The 14,525-nt window shown below is 40.2% G+C and overlaps 1 protein-coding gene across 6 annotated transcripts in view; it reads right to left on the reverse strand.

Moving 5' to 3' along the window:
- Nucleotides 1-14,525, reverse strand: part of frem1a (Fras1 related extracellular matrix 1a) — a 40,005-nt gene that overhangs the window by 18,735 nt on the left and 6,745 nt on the right. For 4 of the 6 annotated variants that reach the window (XR_008600511.1, XR_004845958.2, XR_008600512.1 and 1 more), the window contains exons 3-14: nucleotides 8,198-8,620; nucleotides 4,991-5,085; nucleotides 4,564-4,874; nucleotides 3,895-4,091; nucleotides 3,489-3,812; nucleotides 3,286-3,394; nucleotides 2,896-3,027; nucleotides 1,835-2,179; nucleotides 1,604-1,746; nucleotides 871-1,067; nucleotides 700-793; nucleotides 434-601 (exon numbers count right to left, since the gene is read on the reverse strand). Coding sequence is in view for 3 of the 6 variants with exons in the window: in XM_023293650.3 (XP_023149418.2) it covers nucleotides 434-601; nucleotides 700-793; nucleotides 871-1,067; nucleotides 1,604-1,746; nucleotides 1,835-2,179; nucleotides 2,896-3,027; nucleotides 3,286-3,394; nucleotides 3,489-3,812; nucleotides 3,895-4,091; nucleotides 4,564-4,874; nucleotides 4,991-5,085; nucleotides 8,198-8,440 (2,358 nt within the window). In the remaining 3 variants the exon portion in view is untranslated. Of the gene's footprint in view, nucleotides 1-433; nucleotides 602-699; nucleotides 794-870; nucleotides 1,068-1,603; nucleotides 1,747-1,834; nucleotides 2,180-2,895; nucleotides 3,028-3,285; nucleotides 3,395-3,488; nucleotides 3,813-3,894; nucleotides 4,092-4,563; nucleotides 4,875-4,990; nucleotides 5,086-8,197; nucleotides 8,621-10,266; nucleotides 11,876-14,525 lie in introns of those variants that run through there. The other 2 variants (XM_035940692.2, XM_035940693.2) reach the window with 2 other exon arrangements.

Consider the following 14,525-nt stretch of genomic DNA (forward strand, 5'->3'; position numbering starts at 1 on the left):
TTGGAGAAAGAAGTACTCACTGCAAGGTAGGTATTTTTAATCAACCCTAAATATCTGCTGTGCGGGTCTTGAACTTTATTGATTCTCAGAGATCTTGGAGAAGACAAATGCTAATTGTTAGGAAACCATTTTTCCAGCCTCAAGAAGCATTTTTCTCTCAGAAATCGCCATCTAAGGTAACACAACAAACCTCTATTGTTCTATTTCCTACATGCTAATGGAGCTGCAGGTACTTACATCTAGTAACTACTACTTGTTGGAGTTAACATTAAATTCAAAATGGTTAGATTGTAAACCGCAGTGGCAACAGCAAGTACCGATTACTGGAGCGTATTTGCATTTTTTCTGCGTTCGTCTCACCCTATGCTTGAACCGACTTCTTGCAGTGGAAATCCCCCTAATAAGATAAAAATGAGACAATTTTCTTTTCCACCTGCGGAGGCTGGTTGTCCACTGGCATCACGGTGACGTTAAAGCAGATTCCGGTGACTGTTTTCCCCAGGTGGTTGGTTACAGACAGGACAAACTGGATATATTGGGGGTACGGACCGATATCCATGATCGGAGGCATGTAGGCTACTTTCATGAAGTTCACTGCATGCTGGAAATAACAAAACAGAAAACAATGAATGAGTTCTGAGTTAGCAGACAACAAATGAACTTATAATTCAATCCTAACTAAGACATGAAAAGACTTACTTGTGTGAAGAGCCTCAGCATTGGTGCGTTGGAGTCTTTGGTGAATTTAGGAATGCTGTCAACCAGGAACAACCTCCCTGCATCTGGACTGCTGCTGTTCAACACAATATTACATAGTTTAGATAGAATTTTCACCCCGAGCATATCTTCTGAAGATGAACATGAACAAACCTGTGAGGACCAGTGGAGAAAGGAGGAGTCGTAACGGTATATGTCAGCTCACTGTCTGGTGATTCCTGGTCTACAAAGTGAAGCTGCTGCCGTGTTATATGGATCACTTCTGTTTCCTTGATCACGAGGCACCGACTGGAACCAGGAACCTCTTTAGGTGGTTGGTCTGGAACAGGTTCTATGTGAACAACCACCACCTGAAGACACCATTAGAGATCACTGAATCAGATATCGAGTAGAAACCCTCATGGAACTTCTGAAATCTGTATGTTTTCAGAGCAGTTTTACGTTTTTGTATGTCATAGTGGGCGGGATTCATGGACATGGAACTTTACATACCCACTGAATGAGTTTGCATGAAATTTTCATACAAAGACGAACATACCCCAAGAATTAACTGAAAGGACTTTTGTGATTTTCTGAATTACTTCTATTACTTCAATATCAGGAAAAGTGACACTGACAGAGCAGCAGTTCATGCAAGCAATGCCAGCATCAGTTCTGAGGATTCTCCCTGATCTTTGGGTAGATATTGTAGGTGGGAGGAGGTCAGATTCAGATTCCAGACCAATATGGAGACAACTAGTCTGCTTTGTCATGTCAGAAGAGACAATATCTAATCTCCTCCAGCGTCTGCTTGTCTAAAGGCCATTATGAACTTAGAAAGGGGAAAGAGTCATTTTTCCTTCACATTACTAAATACCAGTATAAATGATGTGTTACTGGTACCTACTTGAGGTTCTGACAGGTTTGGAGGTTCATGGAAATCAGACAGAACCACCTCAAAAGAATCATCGAACATTTCGTTCCCAAGGTGTCGATAGTAAACCCTAGACTGAGACAGGTCCTTCTGCAGAAAGTGGCTGACAGGATATCCTGAAACCAAGCATGACATGATACGGTTATAATGAAATCAAATATGCTTGGATGACAAAATAACAAAAACAATGTCCTCTTTCCTGACCTGTGAGCCCCAGTCCTGGGATTTTCATGACTTCTCCAGCCTGTGGAGGGCGTGTGATGTTGTAGAGGATGTAGTCATCGCTGGAGTCCATGTCTGAAGCCTGCAGGGTGGAGCCTCTGAGCAGAGCCGTCTGGCCTTCAGCCACCTCCAGCAGCATGTTGGTGATGAGGAAAGGAGGGCTGTCGTCTTTAGGGAGGATCTTGATGGGGAACTTGTGTCGGGTTTGATGAGGGCCGTCCGTGATGCGGAAGATGATGAAGTCCTTTGTGGAGTCGCTGTCGTCATGGTGATAGCGAACCACACCGGCTTTGATGTCATTGACGGTGAACATGAAGCCTTTTCCACCTGGAGTCAAAAAAAATGAAATAATAAAGATATAAAAGAGAAAAATATGGCTTAATGGTGTGTAATGTGAAATAGTATAGTCACCACTGGGGCTTGCCAGTCTCCAAACATGGGGGGTGATATGAAAAGACAAATCTTGGGGTTTGTGGAACAATCAAGATAATACATAAATAAATAAGCAGTTAAATTGACACATGCTACATCCCTTCATGATTTTTCCTGACTTTTATCTGATTTTTTCTGTCCTTACAACAAGACAGTTTGGAGACTCATTTGAGACTTATGGTCAAAATCATGGTTATGGCTGAAGCGTCATAGTATGTTTGAAATCTGATCTTTAAAAATCTGAAAAAGGACTACGTAGATATCTTGACTTTAGAGGAATTAAAGGTGTCTTAAACCAGAATCACACTTGGTCAAAGTTAAACATCTGAAAGTGAAATTAAATGTCATCTAAATTCAGTTGGAAATATCTGAAATGTAGATTGCAGGGTGAATAGTAATTATCGGTAATGTGAAACCCTACTCACGTGAAAGGTAAAAGTGATTTGTCATTGGAAATATGATGATATGGATATTTGAAATGATAATTGTGAATAGGAACAATGGTAATGTGGATATCTAGAATGATCTTTTAAAGTAGGAAAATTTAAATTACTGATACGGGCAATAATTATAGAATCTAAATATTAAAAAGGTTTGCCACGTATCAGTACCTCTGACAGTGAGTCGTCCATGCTGCAGGCCATCCACGGTGATGAGGCGAACTGCGTTCAGGTTGTCGTTATCCACAATCTGGAGCTGGTCCCACGTTATTGGACGAGACTGACCCTCTAACAGGCTGAGACCTACAACAAAGAGCATTATTAGAAAAACTACACTTAGATATGTATAATTCAGACAGGAAGTCGTGGCAGATTGTGGAGGACAGAAACAAACAAACAAGGAATCAGAAGCTGTCTTGGTTGAACATCCAGCTTATATACAGTACAACTGCTTGTTTGTTTCTTTTTTAGTTTGACCACTTGGGGGCAGACAATTTACTGGTTAGTTGTAAGGTTGACTGCTGTTTGGTGCTAGAGAAGTTAATGTAAAGTGAGATTTACCCATGTTCCAGGACACTCTGGGGGCATTCGTGTCTGCATTCCTGACAGACATGTGGACATTTATTGATGGGCTCTTCTCAAAGAAAAAGTCATAAACTTCAAATTCCACCTGTATGAAAAAAGAAGTTCTCAGATACCGATGACAAAACATAACTTATTGTCTTATATACTGCATAAAGAAGTACAATAAAGGGACGTGGTACCTCATAATTCCTACGTTGGGTATGTGAGGAGTTTGGAGGTTGGTAACCAATGAGCATGTCATTGAGATCAAGCCAGGTAAAAGAGGAGATGGGACGAGTGTGATCGGACAGATGGGTGATGAAGCCGTCCGCAGGGGGTTTGGTGATGTTAAAAACCAAAAGCTGTTTGGGAGTTTCCTCATCTTCGGCGTCCAGCGTAGCAGTGGAGAGCGGAGTGAGGATGAACTGGTCTACTTCCAGGATAAACATGGACATGAAGGACGGTTTGGGAGGCTGGTTGGGCATCGCGCCAACTATCCGAACTGGAATCCAGGCTTGTTCAGACTACAGCACAGTATAGACAAAGAGTTGGTATACCTCAGATTGGCACATATCCACATGGGAAACACTTCAGCTGACTAGTTACCTGATAAATGCTGCCACTCCTGGTGTCTTTGAGGTCCAGTCTAATTGCGATGTAGTCCTCGTCTGGAGACGGAGGGTCTATATGCTGATACCTTAGGCCCATCACTAGGAAGTCATTGCAGGGAATTTTGGTGAACTTTACCAGCTTCAGACCCTTCAGGCAATCTTCAGATTTACACATGGCTCTGGCTTTATTATCTGAATAATGACACAACCATACACATCATTTTGACATTTTTTAAAAATAAAATAAGACTTTCTGCCTCTTTACAAATTATTAGTCTGTCAATCTGTATGTGTGGATTTTCTTTCTATACTATCATCTCCACTGCCAGCATCCAGTGAAATCATGCAGATGCGGATGAGGTGTGTCAAGCACAGTGGGCGGACAAAACACAGGATATTTGGGGAATTTAGAACTTCCCACTCTGTTTGGGCACCGCTGATGGAATTAATGTACAAATCAAAGCAGCTCCAGATTATTACCACGACTTTAATTACGCCTCTTTTAATAAATAACTATAAAGGTGTGGATGATGGTCCAAATTTTGGGCTGCATCATCAGGGGTATGTGCAAACCCTGACTTTGGTGGCTGACAAAATTTATGCCTCATCCCAACTGGGTGAGGCAGCTGGACGTCTTCCCTGAGCCTGGTTCTGTCTTTTTTACCTAGCTGCTGGCGGAGATGAATAAAGCTCTCCGGCTCGTCCCCTCTCTTGGTGGCTTTCTCTGGCTCTCCAGTGACCAGTTGGCCGTGGGCCGGCAGGTGGGCGTTATAGGTGCTGAGGTGAACGCTACACTCAAGACTCGACTTCCTCTCATAGTGGAAGGACACCACGTTGCCGTCAACAGCATTGGAGAGGCCGTAGAGTTCTGGGACCTCTAAGGACTTGGGCCCCAGTTGAATGATGCTGCACTCAGGTTCCATAATGTCCACATGGAGAGAAAACACCTCCATGAACGTCTCCATCTCTGTGAACCTGGTCAAAAATAGCACAGAACAGAAAAGACTCAAATGTTGAGGTCACACACTGGATTTTATCCAAATATCGGACACATTTAAAGAAAAGGAAGTCTGACATATCAGGTGCTGTACCTGTATAAACGAAGCTTGACAGTGTCCTCCTTTAAAAACGGACAGCCGTTGTGGACGTACTTTACCTCGTCAGCAAGATAATGGCAGTCAAATACCTAAAGAGGCAAATGAACAAACTGTATTATCGAGATTAATGAGTGAGTCAGACATAAGAATAGTTAATACCACTAAAAACAGCAGCCTGACAGTCCACTAAAACATAGCATAACAGAAGCACAAACTGGCCCACAAATATAGGTAAAAAGCAACATCAACCTAATTAGCTAACCTTAGCTAACCTTAGCCATAGCAGACCCAACCAGAGTCTAGCTGCAAATACTTCTAGCTAAACTAACTAAGAAAGCAACGCATATTCCTTTGACTTTATATTTGTAAAATTAACAGTATTTAATGCTTGGTGCATTAGCTCTGATATTTTGCCTGTATAGCTCACAACTGTAGAAACATAACTTAAAACAGAGCTTAAAGACATCCTGAGTAAATGCAATGAGAATTCTGCCATGAGCTTCTATTCTAAATTTTGTATGCAATATAAAATCAGGTTGATGAATGAAAGTCTACATATGCTATTGTTTCCTCTCTCTTTTACCCTCACCCCGACCAGTCGAGGCAGATGTCTGCCCTCCCTGAGCCTGGTTCTGCCAAATGTTTCTTCCTGTTAAAGGGACGGGTTTTTTCTTATCATTTTTGCTGAAGAGCTCAAAGGGATTTATTCAGATTTGTTGGGTTTCTTTTTATTATTTAAAACTGTAAGGTCTTCTCCTCATTGAGTGAAATGTCCTGAGATGTGTCATGTTGTGAACTGGTTTTATGTAAATAAAACTGAATTGAATTAGGAACTTATGAATATGATGCCAGGATCTAAAGGCAGGCTGAAATAATATTCCCAATCAATTTTCAAACAGAATAATGTAGTTTTGTACTCATTATAGATAAAACTAAGACAGCTGTATTCTTACAAATAATTAATGACAATTAATTGGGAGGAAATCCTCTTTGATTCTGTGCATAGCAAGCTGGCAGTACATTAAAGAATGCGACATTTTTCCCACATTCGAGCAAACAATTGACTACCAGTCACAAAAATAAGTAAGTGAACCATTTGAAATTGTGTACATTCATGAGATCTTGTTCAGCATTCAAAGTTTTCTCCTCAGCTTTCAAATGTGACCCTTTCTCAGCAGAAAAAGACGTTTGGGACATGCAGCAGTTGACTGTATCTGTCAGCGCTAAGTCATTAGTGAGGAGACGGCCTGTCTGCCTAGAAAACAAAGGGAGAACATAGAGATGTTCCTCCAACTCTTCTTCCCCAAAATACCTTTTCTTTTCTTGGCATGATGACTTTTACAGGATGAAGACAGACTCACATCTACTGTAGTTTCAACCTAAACTCAGGGAACTACACTTAAAATCAGACACCAGAGTTAACATTTAATTCACTAACTGATGGATTGTGTATTTTTCCACCTCCAATATGGTGACTCAGAGAAAGCTGTTAAGGCCGGATAGGGGTCCTGATTGTCATTAAATCCAAAATAAAGTCAATGCTGACCTCTGACTTCTTCATAAGTTAACAAAAGTTCCATTATTACCTTTAACGTAAATGACATAACCTAAATCTAGCAACACATAGGACCAAAAGCATCATAGCACAACACATTAGCACAGTATAAATGGATTTTGTCCACTTTACCTGAGCATCACTGATACATTGAATACTCTATGTTTTGATGAAGAAAATAGCACACCTTTAGCTACTTTCTAGTGTCACTCCTTCATTCCATTTCTCACGGTTATCCACAGTTCTTTTATCTTTTGTTATTTGCAACTGTTTGCCAGACCCCTTGATTCAACGACCTTTTGTTCTTTGTTGTATTACCCTCTGTTACTGATCAGCAACCATACACAAATTAACCACTATTCACCTTTCTTTCTTGTTTCGTGGCGCATTGGTTGGCGACATACTGGCGAGGTGCAGTTCAACACATGACCAGTGGAGGCAGGAAGTCTCCACAACAATGGTGGAAAGTTGAAAACGATGTCATGCTACCATGCTTTTTGTTTACAGTGTACAAAAAATAGAGGTTCCCAAGGAAGATATTAGCTGCCAAACTAGACACTTTGTTGAGGTTTATCTTTTAATTAAAGCTGCACAAGTTTCTTCTTTGGCTACTTTAAGACATGCTAACAAGCTATAACCACAGCACTTACATATTATTACTTTAGTTGCTGATATTTAACATCGCTAACATGGAGCATTAGCATTGAGTTGTGTTCATGTGCACCGGTACAGTTTAATTACATTATTCACAACACTTTTAGATTTATTTGGGGTTTCTTGAACAAATATAAACCTTTGTAGCTACTGAATGCTCTGCTATGTTTACCTGCTAGCCGTTAGCATTACGGTCTTCAATATGAAGACTGATGAGAGCCGTGAGACTGAAGCAAAACAGTGAAGTTTTGGGCCTTAAAGCCAAAAAGACGAGCTAAAAGAAACCGTATGGAGCTCAGACGGACTGCAAGGTCAGATAGTAAGTATTAGTGGGCTACAAATTAATACATAATTTGATTAATTCTTAAAAATAAAGAATACTGATTGGTGCAGCTTTAAATAAAAGCTTCTTCTGTACTGTAACCTTGTGAGTAGCATTAATTAATGACAATCAAACATGTGATTGTGGTTGTAATTGTTTTTCATTACAATATATATCCTTGAATATTTCTCTGGGTATGTTAAGGAATGTAAAGGCACAGAGTTGGAAAGCTGCTTAAAAACTGAAAAATGCCTGCATGAATTGCATGAAAAGACAACTGTAGCAACACAAAAGCACATCTTAGAGAAACAGTCGCTCAGTCACAACAGTAGTTTTTGCTTGTCCTCCTTTACTGGATATCTTTCAAATAATAAACTCACTGTGTTGGTATATTTTTGACAGATTTATGTGCCAGAATTTCATTTTCTATCCTACACAGCTGTCTACGAGCTGCAGGAAAATAACACAATCCACCAGAATGTTGAAAAAGCACTTGTCATCATTACCTCAACACTAATGATATATTCTGTGGTTTCCTACATGTTAGCTGTCACACAGCTGTGGAAGCGTAATGCCTTCAAACTATACAACTTTGTTTTACTGCTCATGGTAAATTGTCTGAAACATTCATGTTTTTTTTTTTTTATTGTGAGGGGGATTTTTCCATTACCTGAGGCAGGAGCTTTCCCACCCGTTGAGTTATGGGCTCATTCAACACCACCTCCACTTTGCATGCGTCCTTCTGTTGGGGGATATGGAACTGCAGGTCGCCCTCCTGGAGGAAGGCTTGCTGACCCTGTTTCACCTTTAAACCCTTGTTGACCTTCACCAGGGAGCCGTGCGAGGAGCAGGTCATTCCCAGCAGGAGCACTGGAAGCAGCTTCCAGGCCGAGCTTTGACCAGACGAACCCATCGCTGTCGGTCGCAAGCCGATGTCCTGTCGGGTCTCTGAGGGTTTGGATCCACAGGAAAGCTTTCAGAAACACACTTCAGTAAACCAAAGGACGCCTTTCCTCTTCAGGTGAAGCTACACTCTCCTTTGGCATCATGATTCAGCTGCAGATGGGTGAAGGTTCACATGATCGGACAGGAGCTGTGAAGGAAATGAAAAAAAATGAAGTTACAGAGTGTCAGTGTCACTACTCTCCATCCATGATCTCCTTTAGTTAGTATGAAACACAAAAAAGCACACAAACAAAATGGAAAAACCAAAAATATCTCAAACTCATTTATCAGAGCTGAATTTTATTGAAAAATAGCATTAAAGCTGGATTTTTTCACACATTATAAAGTTGTTGTAGGCAGCTGGTTAGGAAAAAGTTCAGTCACAGTAGCTGTATTTTGAATGAAGATAGCGGTGCACCCTGAATGTAAGAAAACAGGTCTTTTATGAACCATCATCTCATTAAAGTTCAGTCCAACAAGCTAAGACCACAGTAACATCATCTTACTACTGTATTTGATATGACTATAATGTCACAGATTGCAAACATGGAGCAAAATTAGCATTAATTTGGAGTTGTGTTGTCCACCACCTATAACTTTGTCCGTCTGGTGTTTTGTGCTTGTGTTTTCTGGGATAATTGTATCTTTTTCACTGAAAACTGCTGCCTGTTGCTGATGGAAAAGGGGTCCCTTAGTAAAACAATAAAAGATCTTTGTCAAGTTGATGGCAAAGTTGGAGGACAGACACGAACATCAGATGAATGGAAAACGATGAATCAATATAAGATTTTTTTTTTGATCCGTTGCTGAGGAATTTCACATGTTAAGGCAGCTGCTACAGATAAAGCATCGCAGGAAACAAGACAAGATGCTACACAAGCAGAATGAGGGTAGAAATAAATATATAATAAAGACTATGTACACCTTTCACATGTACAGATATGACATGATGCATACAATACCCAGCTGTAGGTCATTTATACACATAAGCAAGCAGCAGTGCTACATTTCTGTATATTAATACATTAAACTAACAGAAATTCCATATTGTCATGTCATTTCATCTATATCTTGTCTTTTTTGAGAAAGCTTAGAATTTTCTTGTGCTTTATGGGGTGATGAATCCCTTTCACATTAAAAGTGCAGAAGTTAATGGTATTCATACGTGACATGTCTCATTTTTTCTTCTGTCCCATAAACTCATAGTTCTATCAGCTGTTTGCCCTTCCAGCTTATCTGTCCCTCTCATGTCCAATTCAGATGGATGTTTTTTGGTGGTGATGGGGTGCAAATAACAAAACTGAAATACCCTTAACAGAGACAACAGAAAACTTAAACTTACACATACCTGCTTTAACACAAACTCTCCTATGGGGCTCATGTGAAACTACTTACTTCTAACACCTCTTCCTCCTTCTTTAACTCCAACACTAAGATCAGTAGGATGAACCAGAGCTTCCCAGACCACCCAGAAAGATATCTTCAGAGATAGTATGCTTCAACTGTACCCCCCCCCCCCCAAAAAAAAGAAAATGTGCATCTTATGTGCAATAGGAAACAGTAACTCTTTTCAAAGGGGGTGTGTGTCCCCAGAACTTAGAGTATAGCCTCTAGTAATCAGGCCAATATCTTCAGCATTTCCTCGATGTTAATGTCTTCAACTTGAATTACAGATATACATAACGTAGCTGCACTCATGTCCATAAATGTCCTTTGTGCAATACCTGAACTGAGCACACAAGCAGAGCTGCATGTGTCCATTATATGTCGTGTTAGTGCATCTCCTGAACATACCTCTGCGCCTCTGCCGCCGTTCTGAAGAGCTGGACTTTGTTATCATGTGTGGCGCGCAGCACCGCAGGAAAAAGCATCCTGTAGGGAATCCCCAGTACCCGGAGTGCCCTCTTTGCCTTCCACCGTGGGTGAAAAGTCCTCAAAAAAGTGTATGCGATTCCCGGAGGCGGAGATCTCACCCATGTTCCATGCAGTCTGCATGATCAGCTGCTTATCCATGTAGTTCTGGAGACGGATGTAAACGATCCTCGGTCTCTCTGATCCCGTCCGGAGTAGCGCCGGGCTGCGGTGGCATCTATCCATCTTTATCCGGTCGTTTTTCACTTTAAGACTCAGAATCCTTGGTATCCACGTCTCGAAGAATTCTTTAGCCTCGTCGCCCTCTGTACACTCTGGCAGGTTGATGATCTTTATGTTGTTCCGTCTGGACCTGTTCTCTTGGTCCTCTAGCCTCTGCATGGTCTCCCTCAGGCGGGCCTCGGTGTGTTCAAGTTTAGCTAGCAGTTGAGACGCTGTTTTCCGTGTCAGAAGTTCTTTGTTCTGCGTCCTCCACTATTTTCTCCAAAACGTTGACGTTCTCACACACAGAGCTTACCGATTTGGCTATCTGGTCCAGTTTAGCGTCCAGAATGGAGCTGAGTTTAGCGAACACACCTTCACTGATCTTCGCCACCAGGCTATCAGTTTCCTCATCTTCCGCCATTTTATCAGGGCCGGAGGCTTCTGGCTGTGGCTGAGTTTTTCGTGTTTTCGGTCGTCAAAGGCGTTTGTTATCTGGTGTTTTCGCCCAGAGTTCATGCAGTGGCATTACTCTCCTGGTTGCGCTATTTTTATAGCACTAAAGTATCCCTGAAATGTTCAAAGTCATACTGGGCCCGGGAGCTCTGTTCAGACGCTCCGACTCTTTCCGCATCACGTGACCCTCCCCGCATCACGTGACGCTCCCACCGGGATTTTTTTTTCTGAATTTTTGGATTTTTTTCAGACAAGGAAACTATATTTTTTGGTGCCCGTAAATGAGGACAACAGGAGGGTTAATGTTCTTCTGTACACGGTCCTTGTCAAATAAACTGATAAAAATATAAAAGTTTTCTACATACTTTTCCCACAGTTGGAGGTTTAAATTGCACTCCTTGAATTACGCCACCTTCTCTTCTAGTAGGTGGAGAATTAGTGCCACCAGCTGTTCATCTTAATGCTCACACAACAGCAGCGGATTAGCAATTCCAAATTGACTATTTTCTTGAAATTTTGTGTTGCAATTTGGATGGATAATGCTGTGAGCATTAGTGTACAGAATTAATTAAGACTGTCCTGAATGGCTTTAACTTTTCATATTTTACAGGCAGAATGCTTTATTTGTTCTTCAAAAATTACAGTCCCACTTCATAATTTCCCCTAATTGCAACAAGGGATCAATTAACCCTCCTGTTGTCCTCATTTACAGGCACCAAAAAATATTGTTTCCTTGTCTGACAAAAATCCAAAGATTCAGCAAATTTCTGAAAATTTGCAAAACCTTCAGGAAGAAAATTCCAACAATTCCTTAAAAGTTTCCCTTAAAAGTTTCATTTTAAAAAAATCCCCCAAATTTGCCAAGAAAATTCTTGTAAATATTTTTCAAAATATGAGTAAAAATCTTCCAAAAAAATTCAAAAAATATCTAAAGTGATTCCATATATATCAGTAAAACTTCAAATATTTTCTTAAGAACATTCACATAAAAATCAACCAAAATCCAGTGAAATTCGCTGGATTTTGGTTGATTTTTTTTGTGAATGTTCTTAGGAAACATTTTTAACATTTCTTGCTTTCCACCAAAAAATGTTCAAAGATTTCCAAAAAATGTTGAAAACGTGGACAGCAGAAGTTTCACCATGAAAATATATTTATCTTCCACATTTTCAAACTTTAAAAAAGGTCAATTTTGACCTGCAGGACGACACAAGGGTTAACTTAAACATACAGAAGGGTTAGGATTACGGGTAAGGTACAATTAGTAATGTTAAACGTAATAACAGTTTTGATCTTGCATATGTTCACCTATAAAAAACACCTCCATCATCACTTCTATTACAACTTCACCGTTTCAGAACAAGCAGCCATCACCACAAGAAACAATGTTAATGACACAACTCGACCAGGTCTGCATGCAGAAGCATGAATAAGCAGCAGTAAACACTCCCTCCTGCACAGAAATAGACCAACACTGGTGCTTTACTGCGACCGGAACCTCACGTTGTTGTTTTTGTAATTATAAGAGAACAGCAATAATCTGAGTTATTAGCCAGGCATGTTCCACTATTTGTGGACTTGCAGGAAATATGTTCATTATGAGCAAACACAGGCCTTACCCTGAGGTTAAACACTCACTCTTGTAATGACACGATGTTTGTCAGTGACCTCTGACTTCTAAACAGAGTCGCCCCCAACATGGGCCTTTCTGACTGCTCGTACTGTAATTATAAAAGCAGCAGGGGACAAACTTCTCATAAGATTACCTAATACAACCAGAGGGCGCTTTAAATTATTATAATGTACATATGTTTCCCCCTTTCTCTGCACTGATTCTTCTTATCTCAGCTGACATCCCACTGAGGATATGTGTCGGAGCTGTTTTGTGCCTGAAAACAGGCTTCAGATGTCATCCTGCCACATTCCTTCAACACTTGCCTGGGACACGTACCCTGGACCTCACAGAAAGCACCTTATAATCAGCCTCTGCATTGGGGAACATGTTAAAGCCTGTCCTCATGAACAATGCTTGTGTTTAAGGGAGCTGAGAACAGATCATGTTCAAGGAGATGTGAGCCAAAAACGGTCACAACCCAACAGACCCCATCCTTTGTGTCTTAGGAAAACTATCATTGTACTGTCATGATTAAAATGTTCTTGTAAGGTTACAAATCTTATTGAATTACCAGCAAAATCTATGTTAATTAACACAGTTTTGCAAAAAGATGACATTTTTAAAGTTCAGTATCTGAGCGAACCTGATTTGTGCTGCCAGGATTGTTGGTTTTGTTAAATTTAAAGCTGCATCAATTGATTTTTTTTAGCATAACAAACTGTAATCACTTCACAAAGTTGTTACTGGCTAACATGTTAGCACGGTTTACACATATAGCACACACAGCACAAAATTAGCATTGGTTTGGAGTTATCTTTGTAAGAATGGAATCCAATATTCACTCCCTTTTTGGCCATGTTTTGATGTCCGCTAACTCCTGAGACAAACATCTAGCTAGCTAGCTGCTAAACTAGCCACTTTGTTGGGGTTCATCTTTTAATTTAAGCTGCACAAGTTGATTCTTCGGCCACTTAAAGACATGTTAACAAGCTATGACGACAGCACTTAGATATTATTACTTTAGTTTCTGATCTTTATAATTGCTAACATGGAGCATTAGCATTAGCATGGAGTTTACATGGACAATTTAAGTACGTCATCTACGATATTTTTAGCTGTAGTTAGGGTTTCTTGAACAAACATATATCTTTTTAGCTACTGAATGCTCTGCTATGTTTACCTGCTAGCTGTTAGCATTGTTGTCTTCAATATGAAGACTGATGAGAGCCGTGAGACTGAACCATTGTGGTTGTTTTTAAGTGCACTGGCTTCTCTTAAAAGTGTCCTCTGCCGTTTCTGTTTGCATTTGTTTCTAACTAAAAAAAAGCCCAAAACAACACTTTGTATCCTCGAGGTCATAACAAACCTCCAAAATAAATTTCCTTCCTCATACTTCCATGTTTACTTTCTAGCTGGGGGATCCGTTTAATATTGTCATTGAGTGGAAATGAGGCCACTGACTTTGTAGTTTTGAAAAATAAACCAAAAAAAATGACAACCATTGCAGCAACAACATTAATATGATTGAACAAAAATTCCAAAACAGTGATAATACAGTGTAAAAGTACATAGGACTGAGTTTTATTGCATATTTTAGGTTTTTCCCATATGTTAACAGCAGATCTACACCACAAGGCCAAAAGTAAATTGGTATCTTGTCCACTTAGTTTGTTTTATGTTTGTTTTTCCTGGTTCTGACCCAACTGTTTCAATAAAAGAGGATCATAATGCAGCATACAGTGATACTTTAGACTCTAATGTTCTTCTTTCTTCAAACTGTTGCTACAAATCCAACTCCAGTAAGAAGCCATTGTTCCCAGTTTGGTGTCTAAGAAGAACTCGACTGGAGTCTCATCCAACACCTTTGGGATGAACTGGAACAATGAGCCAGAGCTTATCACCCAACATT

The sequence above is a fragment of the Amphiprion ocellaris genome, chromosome 23 (genome assembly GCF_022539595.1).
Source record: "Amphiprion ocellaris isolate individual 3 ecotype Okinawa chromosome 23, ASM2253959v1, whole genome shotgun sequence".
In the NCBI taxonomy this organism is placed as follows: domain Eukaryota; kingdom Metazoa; phylum Chordata; class Actinopteri; family Pomacentridae; genus Amphiprion; species Amphiprion ocellaris.